General features: G+C 39.1%; 1 protein-coding gene across 5 annotated transcripts in view; it reads left to right on the forward strand.

Annotated features, from left to right (window-relative positions):
• The window catches only part of LOC126298403 (cysteine protease ATG4C), a 73,819-nt gene that overhangs the window by 59,316 nt on the left and 1,303 nt on the right, over window positions 1-13,200 (forward strand). For all 5 annotated transcript variants that reach the window (XM_049989715.1, XM_049989717.1, XM_049989716.1 and 2 more), the window contains one exon: window positions 11,121-11,317. In XM_049989715.1, the coding sequence (XP_049845672.1) occupies window positions 11,121-11,317 (197 nt within the window). The remainder of the gene's footprint in view (window positions 1-11,120; window positions 11,318-13,200) is intronic.

Below are 13,200 nucleotides of genomic sequence, written 5' to 3' on the forward strand. Positions count from 1 at the left end.
CCTCCCCTCCCCTCCCCTCCCCTCCCCTCCCCTCCCCTCCCCTCCCCTCCCCTCCCCTCCCCTCCCCTCCCCTCCCCTCCCCTCCCCTCCCTAGCCTCAAGTGGACTCGGATCCCTTTTTTGTGTGTTTCGTCAACACTGGGCTCTCAACACTTGCAGAACACCTTCCTTTTCCATACTCAAAGTCCATTTTTCTGCTATTCTTTTTTCTCCTTTGCTTTTCCACTGTATGGTCTCTCTGTTGCCAGCTTTGCTTCGACTTGGTTTAGGATTTCGTAGGATATTGGGCACTCTTTTTTTCCCCCTCCCCCGTCTCCCTACCCCTCCCTTCACCTGAAGGCAAACAATGCTCCATCCAGTGAGTCGGAGATTCCAAGTGACTTAGCCGTTTGCCCAAACACAGGTCCATGGCCAGGCCACATCCACAATCAGTTGCTAAAACACCTATCAGTGAATTGCCAGTATCACATCCTTGCCATTTTCAACCGTATCTGGAGCGAGGATGAGTTCCATTTCAATGTCAATGAAGTGTGACACTCCTGGCATTGAAATTTGGTAAACACCCCCTTTACATGGGCAGCTGTCACCCAGTTAGTCTCATTAATGTTCTCTGCAAGTTGCTTGAATATATGGTAAGTCAATGGCTGTGTTGGTACCTGGAGTCAGCTACCCAGTCAGGTTTTGCCTGACATCAACACCTAATGGCTGTCATCTTCGACTTGCAAAAGGCATTGATACCACATGGCATCTCATTACCCTATATGACCTTGGCCTGCTCCACATTTTTTGTCCGAACTTCTTGTCACACTGTACTTTCTGGATCAGAGTTGGTACTTTCTGCAATACACCCAATATACAAGAGAATGGGACCCAGCTGATTTCTGTATTGAGTATATCTCTTATTCTAGTGGCTATCAATGGTCAAGCTGCAGTTGTGGGGTCTACTGTGTCACCCTCTCAGTATGCCAATGATTTTTGCATTTGCTATTGCTCCTCCTCTTTGGATGTCACTGAACAGTGACTGCAAGGTGCCGTACAAAAGGCACAGTCATAAGCTCTCACCCATGACTTTGTTTTTAGCTGCCAAGCTGCATGTCATCCACTTCTGTCGGCATGGTACTGTCCATTCACAATCGGAACTCTACCTTGAGAACCAATTGTCCATTGGGCTGGAGTCTATTTCTTTCTGCGACTGGTCTATGATGCCCAGTTGACGTGGCTTTCCCAGCTTAAGTAAATGTGCTTATTACATCTTTATACTCTTTGCTCCCGTAGTAACACTAGCTGGGGCCCAAACTGTGATCTTGAAAACTGTGATCTTGCCCTGTCTTTATTCCGGAAGTCTGGCATATGGTTCGGCATCACCTTCAGCATTGCAGGTGCTGGACCTAATCCACCACTGTGGGGTCAGACTTGCGACAGGTGTCCTTTGGACCAGCCTGTATGTGGAGAATGGGGTTCCTCCACTATAGATCAAATGCCAACAATTTTTATATTTATTTATGTATTTATTTACACATCTAGTTCTGTGGGACCAAATTGAGGAGCAAATCTCCAAGGTCATAGAACATGTTGGTACGTGCAATTATAAATTACAACATAAAAGAAATAACACAAAAATGAAATGTTTGTGAGCCCAAAAAAAGTTCGAGCCATAAGTTTAAGTAAACGCAATCAACAATATATAACAATAATCAGCTTAATTTTTCAAGGAACTCCTCAAGAGAATAGAAGCAATGACCCATGAGAAAGCTCTTCAGTTTTGATTTGAAAGCACGTGTATTACTGCTAAGATTTTTAAATTCTTGGTAGCTTATTGAAAGTGGATGCGACAGTATACTGCACACCTTTCTGCATGAGAGTTAAGGAAGTGTGATCCAAATGCAGATTGGAATTCTGTTGAGTACTAACTGAGTGAAAGCTGCTGATTCTTGGGAATAAGCTAATATTGTTAACAAGAAATGACAGTAAAGAATATATATATTGAGAATCTAATGTCAAAATATCCAGACTAGTGAACAAATGTCGACAAGCGGTTCGCGAACTTGCACCACTTATTGCCCGAACTGCCTGTTCCTGAGACAAAAATATCCTTTTAGAATGGGAAGAATTGCACCAAAATACAATACCGTGTGACTTATGCAAGTGAAACTAAGCAAATGATCACTTACTTCAGGTACCATTCTAATAGTAAAAATGGCGGCATTAAGTCTTTGAACAAGATCCTGGATGTGGGCTTCCCACAACAGTTTACTGTCTATCCTAACACCTAGAAATTTGAACTGTTCCATTTCACTACACATATGCCTAGTCTGTGACATTAAAATGTCGGTTTTTGTTGAATTGTGTGTTAGAAACTGTAAAAAGAGAGTCTTACTGTGATTTAGTGTTAGTTTATTTTCTACAAGCCATGGACTTATGTCATGAACTGCACTATTAGAAACTGAGCTAATGTTGCATACAACATCCTTTACTACCAAGCTAGTATCATCTGAAACAGAAATATTTTGGAATTACCTATAATACTAGAGGGCATATCATGTATATAAATAAAATCCCTGGGGCGCCCCCCATTTGACTGTACCCCACTCAGACCCCACATCCCAACCATTCTCAGCACTGTGAATTATGACCTTTTGCTGTCTGTAATTAAAGTAAGAGGTGAACCAATTGTGAGCTACTGCCCGTATTCCATAATGGTCCAACTTCTGGAGCAATATTTCATTATCAACACAACCAAACACCTTAGTTAGATCAGAAAATACGCCTAGCATTTGAAACCTGTTGTTTAATCCATCCAGTACCTCACAGAGAAAAGAGAATATAGCATTTTCAGTTGTTATACAACTTCTAAAGCCGAACTGTACATTTGACAGCAAATTATGTGATATAAAATGATCAGTTATCCTTACATACACAGCCTTTTCAATAACATCAGCAAACACTGATGGCATGTCCCTTTCTCCCTTTTTATAAAGCAGCTTCACTGCCGAGTACTTTAATCGTTCAGGAAACTGACCAGTCTTAAAGGAAAAATTACAAATCTGGGTAAGTACAGAGCTAACATGTGCAGCACAGTACTTTAATATTCTGCTAGGCACTCCATAATATCCATGAGAGTCCTTAGTCTTCAGTGATTTAATTATTGACTCAATCTCTCCCTTGTCAGTATCACAGAGGAGTATGTCGGACATCAATCTCTGAAAGGCATTTGCCAACAGAGTTATATGAATCCCTGTAGAAACTAATTTTTTATTTAATTCACCAGCAATGCTCGGAAAATGATTGTTAAACACTGTACATATATATGACGTACCAGTAACAGAATATTTTTACTACAAACTGACTTTGTCATTGACCTTGTGATGCTGACCAGACACTTCATTCACAACTGGCCACATGGTTTTAATTTTATTCTATGAATTAGATTTTTTCTTTACGTACCACATATTCTTTGCCTTCCAAATAACACTTTAATCACCTTACAATACTGTTTTTAATGGGCTACTGTAGCTTGATTGTGACTACTTCTAACATTTTGATATAATTCCCACTTAGTTCTACATGATATCCTTATCCCACTAGTCAGCCATCCAAGCTGCCTACTACTGCTAGTACCCCGTTTAGAACATTTTAATGGAAAGCAACTATCAAAGAGCATGAGAAATGTGTTAAGGAAAGCATTATATTTATCATATGTTATCAGCACTATAAACAACCTGCCACTCTTGTTCCTTAACAAGGTTTAAAAAACTCTCTGTTGTTGTTTGGTTATCTTTCCTACATAGTTTGTAATTATTTGTGACATTTGTTTGAGTACAAAAGCCTTTTAATGTTAAAATTTATGCATCATGGTCTGAAAGGCTATTCACCCATTTAGTTACATCATGCCCATCTAATAATGAAGAATGAATAAAAATATTCTCTATGGCTGTGCTACTGTTCCCCTGCATCTTAGCTTGAAAAAACACAGTCTGCATCAGATCATATGAGTTTAGGAGATCCTTTTCCTTGCACACTCGTGTACAAATTAATGTTGGAGTCACCACAAAGAACTAATTTTTGGTACTTCCTGTAAAGTGAACCAAGAACACTCTATAGCTTGAGCAGAAATGCTCTGAGGTCAGAGTTAGGGGATCTACAAACAACAACAATTAGAAGTTTAGTTTCACTAAATTCAACTGCCCCTGCACAATATTCAAATACCTGTGCATTATGTATGTGTCCACTCCCTCACTCTGCAAGGAACTCCTTGAAAAATAGCCAGCTAATCTGTATCATGGTAAAGAAAGCCTCTGAATTGTCAAATTATGTAAGTGATGCTCCGATATACCAATAAAGTCAACATCTATAAGCAGTTCACTAACTTTATCTCTAATACCTCTTATATTTTGATGAAATATGCTAATTCCTTCTCTCCTTCTCTACTTGGAAACCTAATGTCCTCTAAAGATGATTCTTTAATTAGAGGGACTTCCTTTAAGCAGGTATACCTATCAGCTGACTTCAGTCTAAAAAAAAGATGTAGCTCTAACACCAACTACTATAGGAATTATTCCATGAGTGATCCGACCACCACCACCACCCACTACACTGTCACCTATAAGCTTTACCAGCCTCCCCTTTATATAACAATTGAGGTGCAGGCCATGCTGCTCAACTATGTGGTCAACATTCATTGCTCCCCTGAGCACCAAACTGCCGTCTCCTCTTTCCTGGTAGGTAGATTGACATCCAACAAACAGACCCAGGACTGGAGTCACGATCTGTTTGCATACTGCGTCTCTGCTCTGAACTCCAATGTCCTCTACTGTTGCCTCTTGTCAGGGAGCAATTGTGTACACCCCCATGGTATGTACCGAATTCTCAGATCTGTCTCAACCTATCCTTTGCACTGAAAGACTGTTGACCTCATGGTCTTTTGCTGCCTGTCCTTGAGGCATTATCAGGTTCAGAAGTGGCATAAGCTTAATGGATCTACTGTTGACGGATGAACTGGTTTTGTCTACATAGATGCACAATTCAGTGAACTATGCTCCCTGCCAAATGAATGCAGTGTATTCAGTGCAGAATTGGAGACCATCCCTTGAGCTCTGTCATGTTTGTTCTTGCTCCGGTGAGCCATTTATTAATCAGCAGTGAGTTCTTGAGTAGTCTTCAGGCTAACAACCAGTGCCTATTGGTCATGAATATTCAGTATCTCCTTTCTGACCTCCAACAAGCTGGACAGTCAGTCACTTTTGTCTGGACCCCAACATACATTGGTATCTCAGGGAACAAACGTGCTGACTGATTGGACAGTTTGGTTACCGGGATGCCAACTTTAGATGAGGGTACCAGAATTGGACCTTTGGTCGACACTTAACCACCAGTTGTTGAAGGCTTGGAACACAGTGTGGTGTGCCCTGGTTTCTCTGAACAAACGGTGAGCAATAAAGGGGACCATGACCACGTGACAGTCTTCCCTTTGTGTTTCTCATAGAGAATCTACTGTTTTGTTGGCTTCACATTGCCCACACTTAGTAAGAATCCACTCCACTGTCAGTTTGGTGCCTGTCTGATGGTGACCCACATCCTTCTGCATAAAGAAAATAATCTTTGTGCAATGCCTCAATTTGGTGTCTTTCAGTGAAACCCTAAACTTGGTGACGCACTGCCTCTGGTGCTAGTGGACAACACCAAAGAGGCTGATATGATTTTATGTTTTACCCGAGAAGGTGGTTTCTACTCCTCTCTGTGAGGTTTGGCACATTGGTTTCTATCGTCTCTTGAAAGTTTGTAAGTGTGCCCCATAACCTGAATATTCTGTTACTGTGAACCAGCTTTTGTCTTACGGAGTCATTAGGGGCAGCAAAGAGTCTGTCACATCTGAAGCTGTTGTTCGGCAGCAAGCTGTTTTTGTCATAGACAGTGACTTCAAAGCTGTTCCAAGTTCACAGTTTAGTGGCAGTTGACTGGGTACAGGTTTGGCAGACTAGGGTTTCTCAAGCTGGGGACTAGTCAGAGCCACCAATCCTCTGTAAACATAAGGGTTCTGCATGCTTCAGTGAGCAGTGTGTCAGTGGAACGTTCTGTGTTGCAGGGAAATGGATTTTGATCAGTGGTTCAGTAACCAGCTGCTGTACAGATTTGTAAGCAAGATGTTTTCCCCAGTCATAGAAGTCAAAATTTCTATCTGTTCAGAAATTAATTTCTGGAGCAGAAGGAGCTGTTAAGCAGAAACATTAGCAATGACATGAATCTAGATAGAGTATCCCAAACCTGATCTCTGGGATTTAGGTTGGGATTGGAGCTGACCGGTCCACCCATTAACTGTTTGTTATTGGAGACATTACTGGAGGAATGAGGTTCAAATCTTGGTCAAGATTAAGATTTCTCTAAATTAATTGAGCTGAATTCCAGGAAGATACTTTTGATTGTAATTAAATCCATTTTGAATTGAGTCCAGATAGCATGGGACTTGGCATTGAAATTGAATATTCTGTGATATGCCTTCAGGTGGTCAACTTTGCTCTTGGCCACATATTCATGGTGGCTGTTCTGTATTTATGTCAATATACATTCTCCGCAAGCCACCACACAATCCATGGCGGAGGGTAGCTTGGGCCACTGCTAGTCATTCACTTTCATGTTCCACTCCCAAATAAAGCAACTGGAAAAAGACTGTCTATATGCTTCCAAATTAATCCTAATTTCTCTTATCTCGCCTTGCAGCCCTTATCCGAAATGTACATTTGCAGCAGTAGAATTTTTCTGCTGTTGCCACAACTGCAGGTTCTCAAAATTTTCTCAATAGTGTTTCATGAAAAGAACATTGTCTTCCCTCCAGGGATGATTTCACAAAACATTTCTGTAATACTTGTATCGTGATCAAACCTATCAGTAACTAATCTAGCAGCACTCCTTCAAAAGTCTTTAATGTTTTACTTTAATCCAGTCAAATGAGGCAGCACTCGTAGATAACTTACACTTCCCTGTAATACTTCAAAAAAACCAGAATCAACCATTCACCTTTCCTACTAACGATCATATATGCTCATTTCATTTCCTGTCACTTTGCATCATTATGCCTAGATATTTAATCAACACGATTGTCAAACAGCACACCACTAACACTCTGTCAGACTTCACAGATTTCTTTTCGCATATTCATCTGCATTTTCTACGTTTAGAGAAAGCTACCATTCGTCACACCAAATAGATATTCTAAGTCATCCTGTATCATTCCACAGTCACGCAGTGATGATGCCTTCCTGTACCCTAGAACATCATCAGCAAACAGTTGCAGACTGCTGCCCTTGCTATCCGTCAGATCACTTATGTATATAAAGAATTAGAGTGTTCCTATCACACTTTCCTGGGGCACTCCTGACGATTCAATTTCTGATAAACGTGTTTCTGAAATAAACTGCTTTCAGCTGTATATCAAATTTTATAGGAACATGACCAGTTTCATGATTTCAAATAACATCTTCAGATGTACGCACATCATTATAACGTTTAAGCCCAGTTTGAACTAAGACGCCCTGCTCGTTGCGGGTAACAGTGTTTTATTTTGAGAAGGTTGAGTCCCCCTCTTTCCCATATCAGGCCTTCAATGTTTTACTGATGTATTTTCACATGGAGATATGATTAAATAAATAAATCAATCGTATGGCTAGGGACCCCCATCGGGCAGGTCGTTCACCATGTGCCAGCCTTTCAATTTGATGCCACTTTGACAACCTGCAGTCGATGAGGGATGATAGGATGATGATGATGATGATGACAGCACAACACCCAGTCCCTGGGTAGAGAAACTTCCCCAACCCAGCCGGGAATCAAACCCGGGCCCAGAGGATTGACAATCCGTCATGCCGACCATTCAGCTACTGGGGTCAGACACCTGAAGATGTGATTTGAAATCGCAAAACCGGTCATGTTCCTGTAAAAGTTCATATACAGCTGAAAGTGGTTTATTTCAGAAACATGGATTACTTCAGCTGTGTTTGGCCTCAATAGAAAACTATTTGTTTTGATAAACATCCGTCATCAAGGACAGTGCAGTGGTTTCTTTTAAAAAGTCTTCGAGCCACTCTCATATCTGAGTACTCATTACTTATATTCAGACCTTCGTTATCAGTCTGCAGTGGTGTACAGTGTCAGATGCTTTCTGGAAATGTAGGAATGTGGTTTGCAGGATATTGTGTGAGAAAAAGGCAAGGTCAGTTTCGTATAAATGATGGATTCTAAAGATGTGCAGATTTTTGGACATCTTATGTCTTGAGGAAATTTAATAAATTGAAACTTCGAATGTGCTCAAGAATTCTGCAGCAAACCAATGTTAAAGATATTGGTCTGTAATTTTGCAGGTCTGTTCTTTTACCTTTCTTACATATAGGAGTCACCTGCTGGACAAAATATACACAATAAATGCAAGCTAAGTTCTTGGCCAATGTTGAAGATTGGTCTGTGTAAAATAAAATGGGATTCCATCGGGACCTGATGAATTATGTATTCAGCTATCCCAGTTGCTTCTCAGTGCCAGGGAGTGAAATGTAACCCTTGTGTGGCTGTGGAAAGCAAATCTTGTAACGCTTGTGTGTGGTTAATTCCATAAGAGTATCTTTGCAATGGTTAATCGATGGTATGTTTGTATTATCCTCCCACATGAATGAGTTTTAAAATTAAAAATTTAGAACTTTAGCTCTCCTTTTTCTGTCACTTATTGTCACATCAGACTATTTGACAGAACAGAAACCTTCAACCCACATAATGATTTTATCTAGCAATATAATTTTCTTGTGTTCTCAGCAAGCTCTTTCCTAGCAAATGATGGCATAGGTTGTATATTTCATGGATCATTCTCTTTGCAGGAACATGAATTCCTAGTAACTTTTGCCTGTTGCCATTTCTGTGTTATTTTTTGAACCGAGAGTGCAGCTCACTGTTTCCTCAACATTTTCTGAATTTTGTTATTAAACTACCCTTAATACACAGACTCAGCATATATTTATCTAAATTATGATTTACAGTTAGTTTAAGCTCTGTCTCCAGTTCTTTTTTGTCCATCATGTTGAAAGTAAATTATCTCCATTCATTACCTAAGTTGGATGCCAGCAACTGCTTATCTACTCTTTCCAGCATAAAAACTCCATATCCTTACTGATTTCTGTATTTACTTAAGTAACCTTCATTGCTATAGCATGATCACCAATCCTTGTCTCTATACTGAAACTGTCAGTAAGGTTAGGCCTTTTTGTAGCTGCAAGGTGTAAAATATTTCTGTTCGGTGTGAGTTTTCAAAGTAACTACTCCAGACAGTTCTTGGAAAATGTGTTCAGAACTACTTCACAAGAATATCTCTCCTTACCACCTTCATTGAATCTGTGGATGTCCTAGTCAATACAAGATAGATGGTTGAAGTCATCCGCAACAAATATTGCATGGAAGAAGTATTTACACAGTAATGAGTGCAGACTTTTGTGGATAGTTCTGCAACTGTTACTATATAAACACAAGATGATGAACTTGAGTTTTCCTGGGCTGGTTAGTCGTAAGCAGATAACTTCACAGTCAGGTTGTTTCAACCTCGATACACAATAGTTTTGTCAGTTATATGAATACTCTCCCTCATACAGTGTCTAACCTGTTTTTCCGATATACACGCCATGCCTCATTAAATATTTCAGAGCTTTTCTACTCCGTGTTTCATCCAGCTCGCTGATGTGAGTATAATTTGGGTGCAACTACTTTCCTGGATGGTGGTAAATTCGAAGACTTCATTACGAATGTTTAGACAGTTTTCTAGTAAAACTTGGCATTCGAAGTCGTATGCGATCTGATGTAACTTGTGTGTCGACTGATGAGCATTCATTGGAGGACTTCAACCTATTATCACCTATCCTAAAAAAGCTGAGTGCACTCCATAAGTACTCTGCTTCCTGAGTAGCTGCTTCCTCTGTGTATTACATGCCTGAACTATGAAAGGGAGCCCTACAATTCTCCAGCCGTAATGCAAGCCCAGAAATCAGCAGCTAGGGCTGTGGAGCCTGTGGCAAGAACCCTCCATATGGCTCCAAATCAAAGGCGGTTACCTTCTTTCAGGGGTGTGCACTTTTGGTTTTCCTCGTATTTCATTGTAGTGAGTATTGTTACTACCTCAAGTTTCCACTGCTGTTACCCATTATGATTTGACAGTGAGTTGTGAAGCCAAAGAGTACCTGTTTTTTCTTTTCTTTTTTTCCATTTAGTGTATGTTGCCCCAAAAAAAGTATTTAAAGTTGTCTCTCAGTACAGAAGCAGTCTATTTCTCTCAAATATAAAGTAGCAAGATTCTCCATGCAAGTAAGATATGTAATTATTTGTGTGGATTTGCAAATGACAAATTCAATTTCTATTGCTTCTGTTCCCTCTTGTAACACAATATTATTTTAATTAATTTACTACCTTTCCTCCCAATGTAACATCTCTCCCAAAAATGACTAATCCTATGATAGGAAAACTGTCAGCTAATTTTATATAGAAAATCCATTCCCTTCCGTATAAGTAGGAGTGAAAACCTAGATTTAAGAATGTTTCATGTTGTATATAATTTTTAAATGTATGCAATGAATTACTGACATTTCATACACTTGTGGATCATAGTTAACAGTATACCTTTCATTTCTAATTGATCTTAACCAAATTCTGTAGTTTCATTAAATTGCTTCATGCTACTGCTTCAACAACATTGAGAGATACTCCTGCTCAACTGACGTAATGTACTGTTTTGTGACCTAACTGTAGAAGATGCATTAAACTCTAACCTTTTTGTTGTGTCTAGTGCTGCTGCAGTGTGAAATGTTTTCACTCTCTTTTTAACATATTTTATTAGACTCGTTAGAAGCTGATACCTGTGATAAAACTTGTCCACACTGCTCCCTGCAGTTTCCTTATCAGTCAGAACTGTCTTCTTCAAATTACTTGTATTATCATATTCCTTGGCCCTATACAATTTACTTTCCATTATGTTATTCTCTGAATTGGAAAAAGTAGTCAAGTTTTTCTGAGTTTTGATAATCTGCAACTTTTATTAAAACTAGAGATACTTTCTCTTATTATAACAACAGTAATAGTAATGTTTTATTTTGATCTTTCTAGATGACAAATTGATTCATTTAGATCCACACTATTGTCAAGAAATGGTTGATGTATGGAAAGCTGAGTTTCCTCTCTCCAGTTTTCACTGTAGGTCACCAAGGAAACTGAATCTCTCCAAAATGGATCCATCGTGTTGCATAGGATTTTACTGCCAAACTAAAGATGACCTTGAAAAGTTTGTTCAGAATGTGCAAACGGTGAGGCCAATATAGTTTACATATTATTTCCTAAGTAGCGTAATGGGCAGTCAAATGGAAACAAGACAGATGGAAAAATTTAGTAAACTTTTCATTATTTCAGAAGTAATTGCTGTAACTGTTGATACACTTATTTAACTGTGTGACAAGATAGTCAGTGCCTTCATGGAAAAATGTTTGCAATTACCTAAGGAACCATGATTTTACCCAGGCGTGCACCTCTTTGTCCAAAGCAAATTGACAGTCATGAATGACTTCAGGACTCCAAAAATATGGAAATCATGTTGGAAGAGATCGGAACTGTATGAAAGATGTGCAAGGGCTTCTCAATGAAACTTCTGCAGCAATAATGAAAACAACTTTGGCAACATTTGCCCTTTGATTTGCTTCAGACAAAGAGGTGCACATTTGGCTACAATCATGGTTTTGTAGGAAACACAACAACAACAAAATTCCATTAAGGTACTGTCGATTCTCTCAGTGGGATAATTGTATTAACAGTTGTGGTAATAACTTTTGAAATAAAAACCAGTTTACTTACTTTTTTCCAACTGTCTCATTTTCATTCGATCTTTTATAATTTCTTTAGCCAAAGAAATTGTTGCAGTTTTGTTCTTTATTATACAAAAGCTTAGTTAGTTATTTTATTGCTTTTATCAGTTTACACAATTTAAAGATGAAATTCAATTTCAGCACAGTTGAATATTAGCAGTAACTGTCTTCGTGACAATGTGGCAGGTCTAACAAGAAAAGGAATAAGTTGAACACAAAGACCTGAATTTTCACGACAAAATGTTATCCTGATATCTTCCCAAGCAATTTCGATATTTTTGGTGCCCTGAAAATATTTATGACTGTCAATTTGCTTCGGGCAAAGAGGTGCATGCCTGAGTACAATCATGGTTCTGTAGCCAACTTCCTCACTACACTGTTTCACTTAGTAATATTTGATAGAGTTTTAATGAACATCAGTGAGGAACATGCCATGAGTGAGGCTTTTGTTCGGGTGCTAAGGTGGTTGTTCAATACTCTTAAGCTTAAATCAGCATCGAGCACAGTTCATTCTGCAATTGACAGTTTACCCTGAAATTAGTTAGTTAATCATGCTGTCTCAGTGAGTTATCTTTCATAGTGATATGTGTACCACTTGGTTCGCTGGTGTGAGTAGTCTTTTAACTCTCTGCTATGGCACTGTTACAGAGGCAAAAGAAACCCTTAAAGCCCTCTCCACAACCAACAAGAACACAATCTAACTCTACAACTTGTAAATTTAATTGTAGGTACCAAATGAGCAATAGATGATATCAAGATCACTTACAAATTCATGTATTTGTATTAAAATACCGCATGAGAAACTATGATTCATCACTGCACACACATTGCCCATCGTTTCACAGTTTTATAATATCTCTTCAAATACCACATGAAACAGAATCTAACCTTTATCAATACATTGTGCAGCTAATTTAAAGCTACATATTTATGTAAATTTAATTTACACCACCTGCACCAAATACTTGAAATAACTGCTCATATAGTGGGAAATTCTTCTGAGAGCATGGCAGTGTAAAATTGCCAATTTGTCTGGATGACGTACTGAGCACTCAACAATGGATACAGGTCAGACTGTGGGTCAGCTTGGGCTCTCTTGAGTTTTGGGCACTCCACCTTGTGTCCACTCCATTATGAAATCAAGAACAATTTATATAGGTATATTCAAGGTAACTGACATAGCCCCTCACATGAGATACTCAAACTGACTGCAAGTTTTTGTATCTCTCACTCTTGTGAATGCATGTGGAATCAATTTTCCCTATGCAATGACTGATATCTAATATTGACAGCATTCATGTCTGATAGAAGTCAAGTGTATAGAAACATGT

The sequence above is a fragment of the Schistocerca gregaria genome, chromosome X, assembly GCF_023897955.1.
Source record: "Schistocerca gregaria isolate iqSchGreg1 chromosome X, iqSchGreg1.2, whole genome shotgun sequence".
Lineage (NCBI taxonomy): Eukaryota > Metazoa > Arthropoda > Insecta > Orthoptera > Acrididae > Schistocerca > Schistocerca gregaria.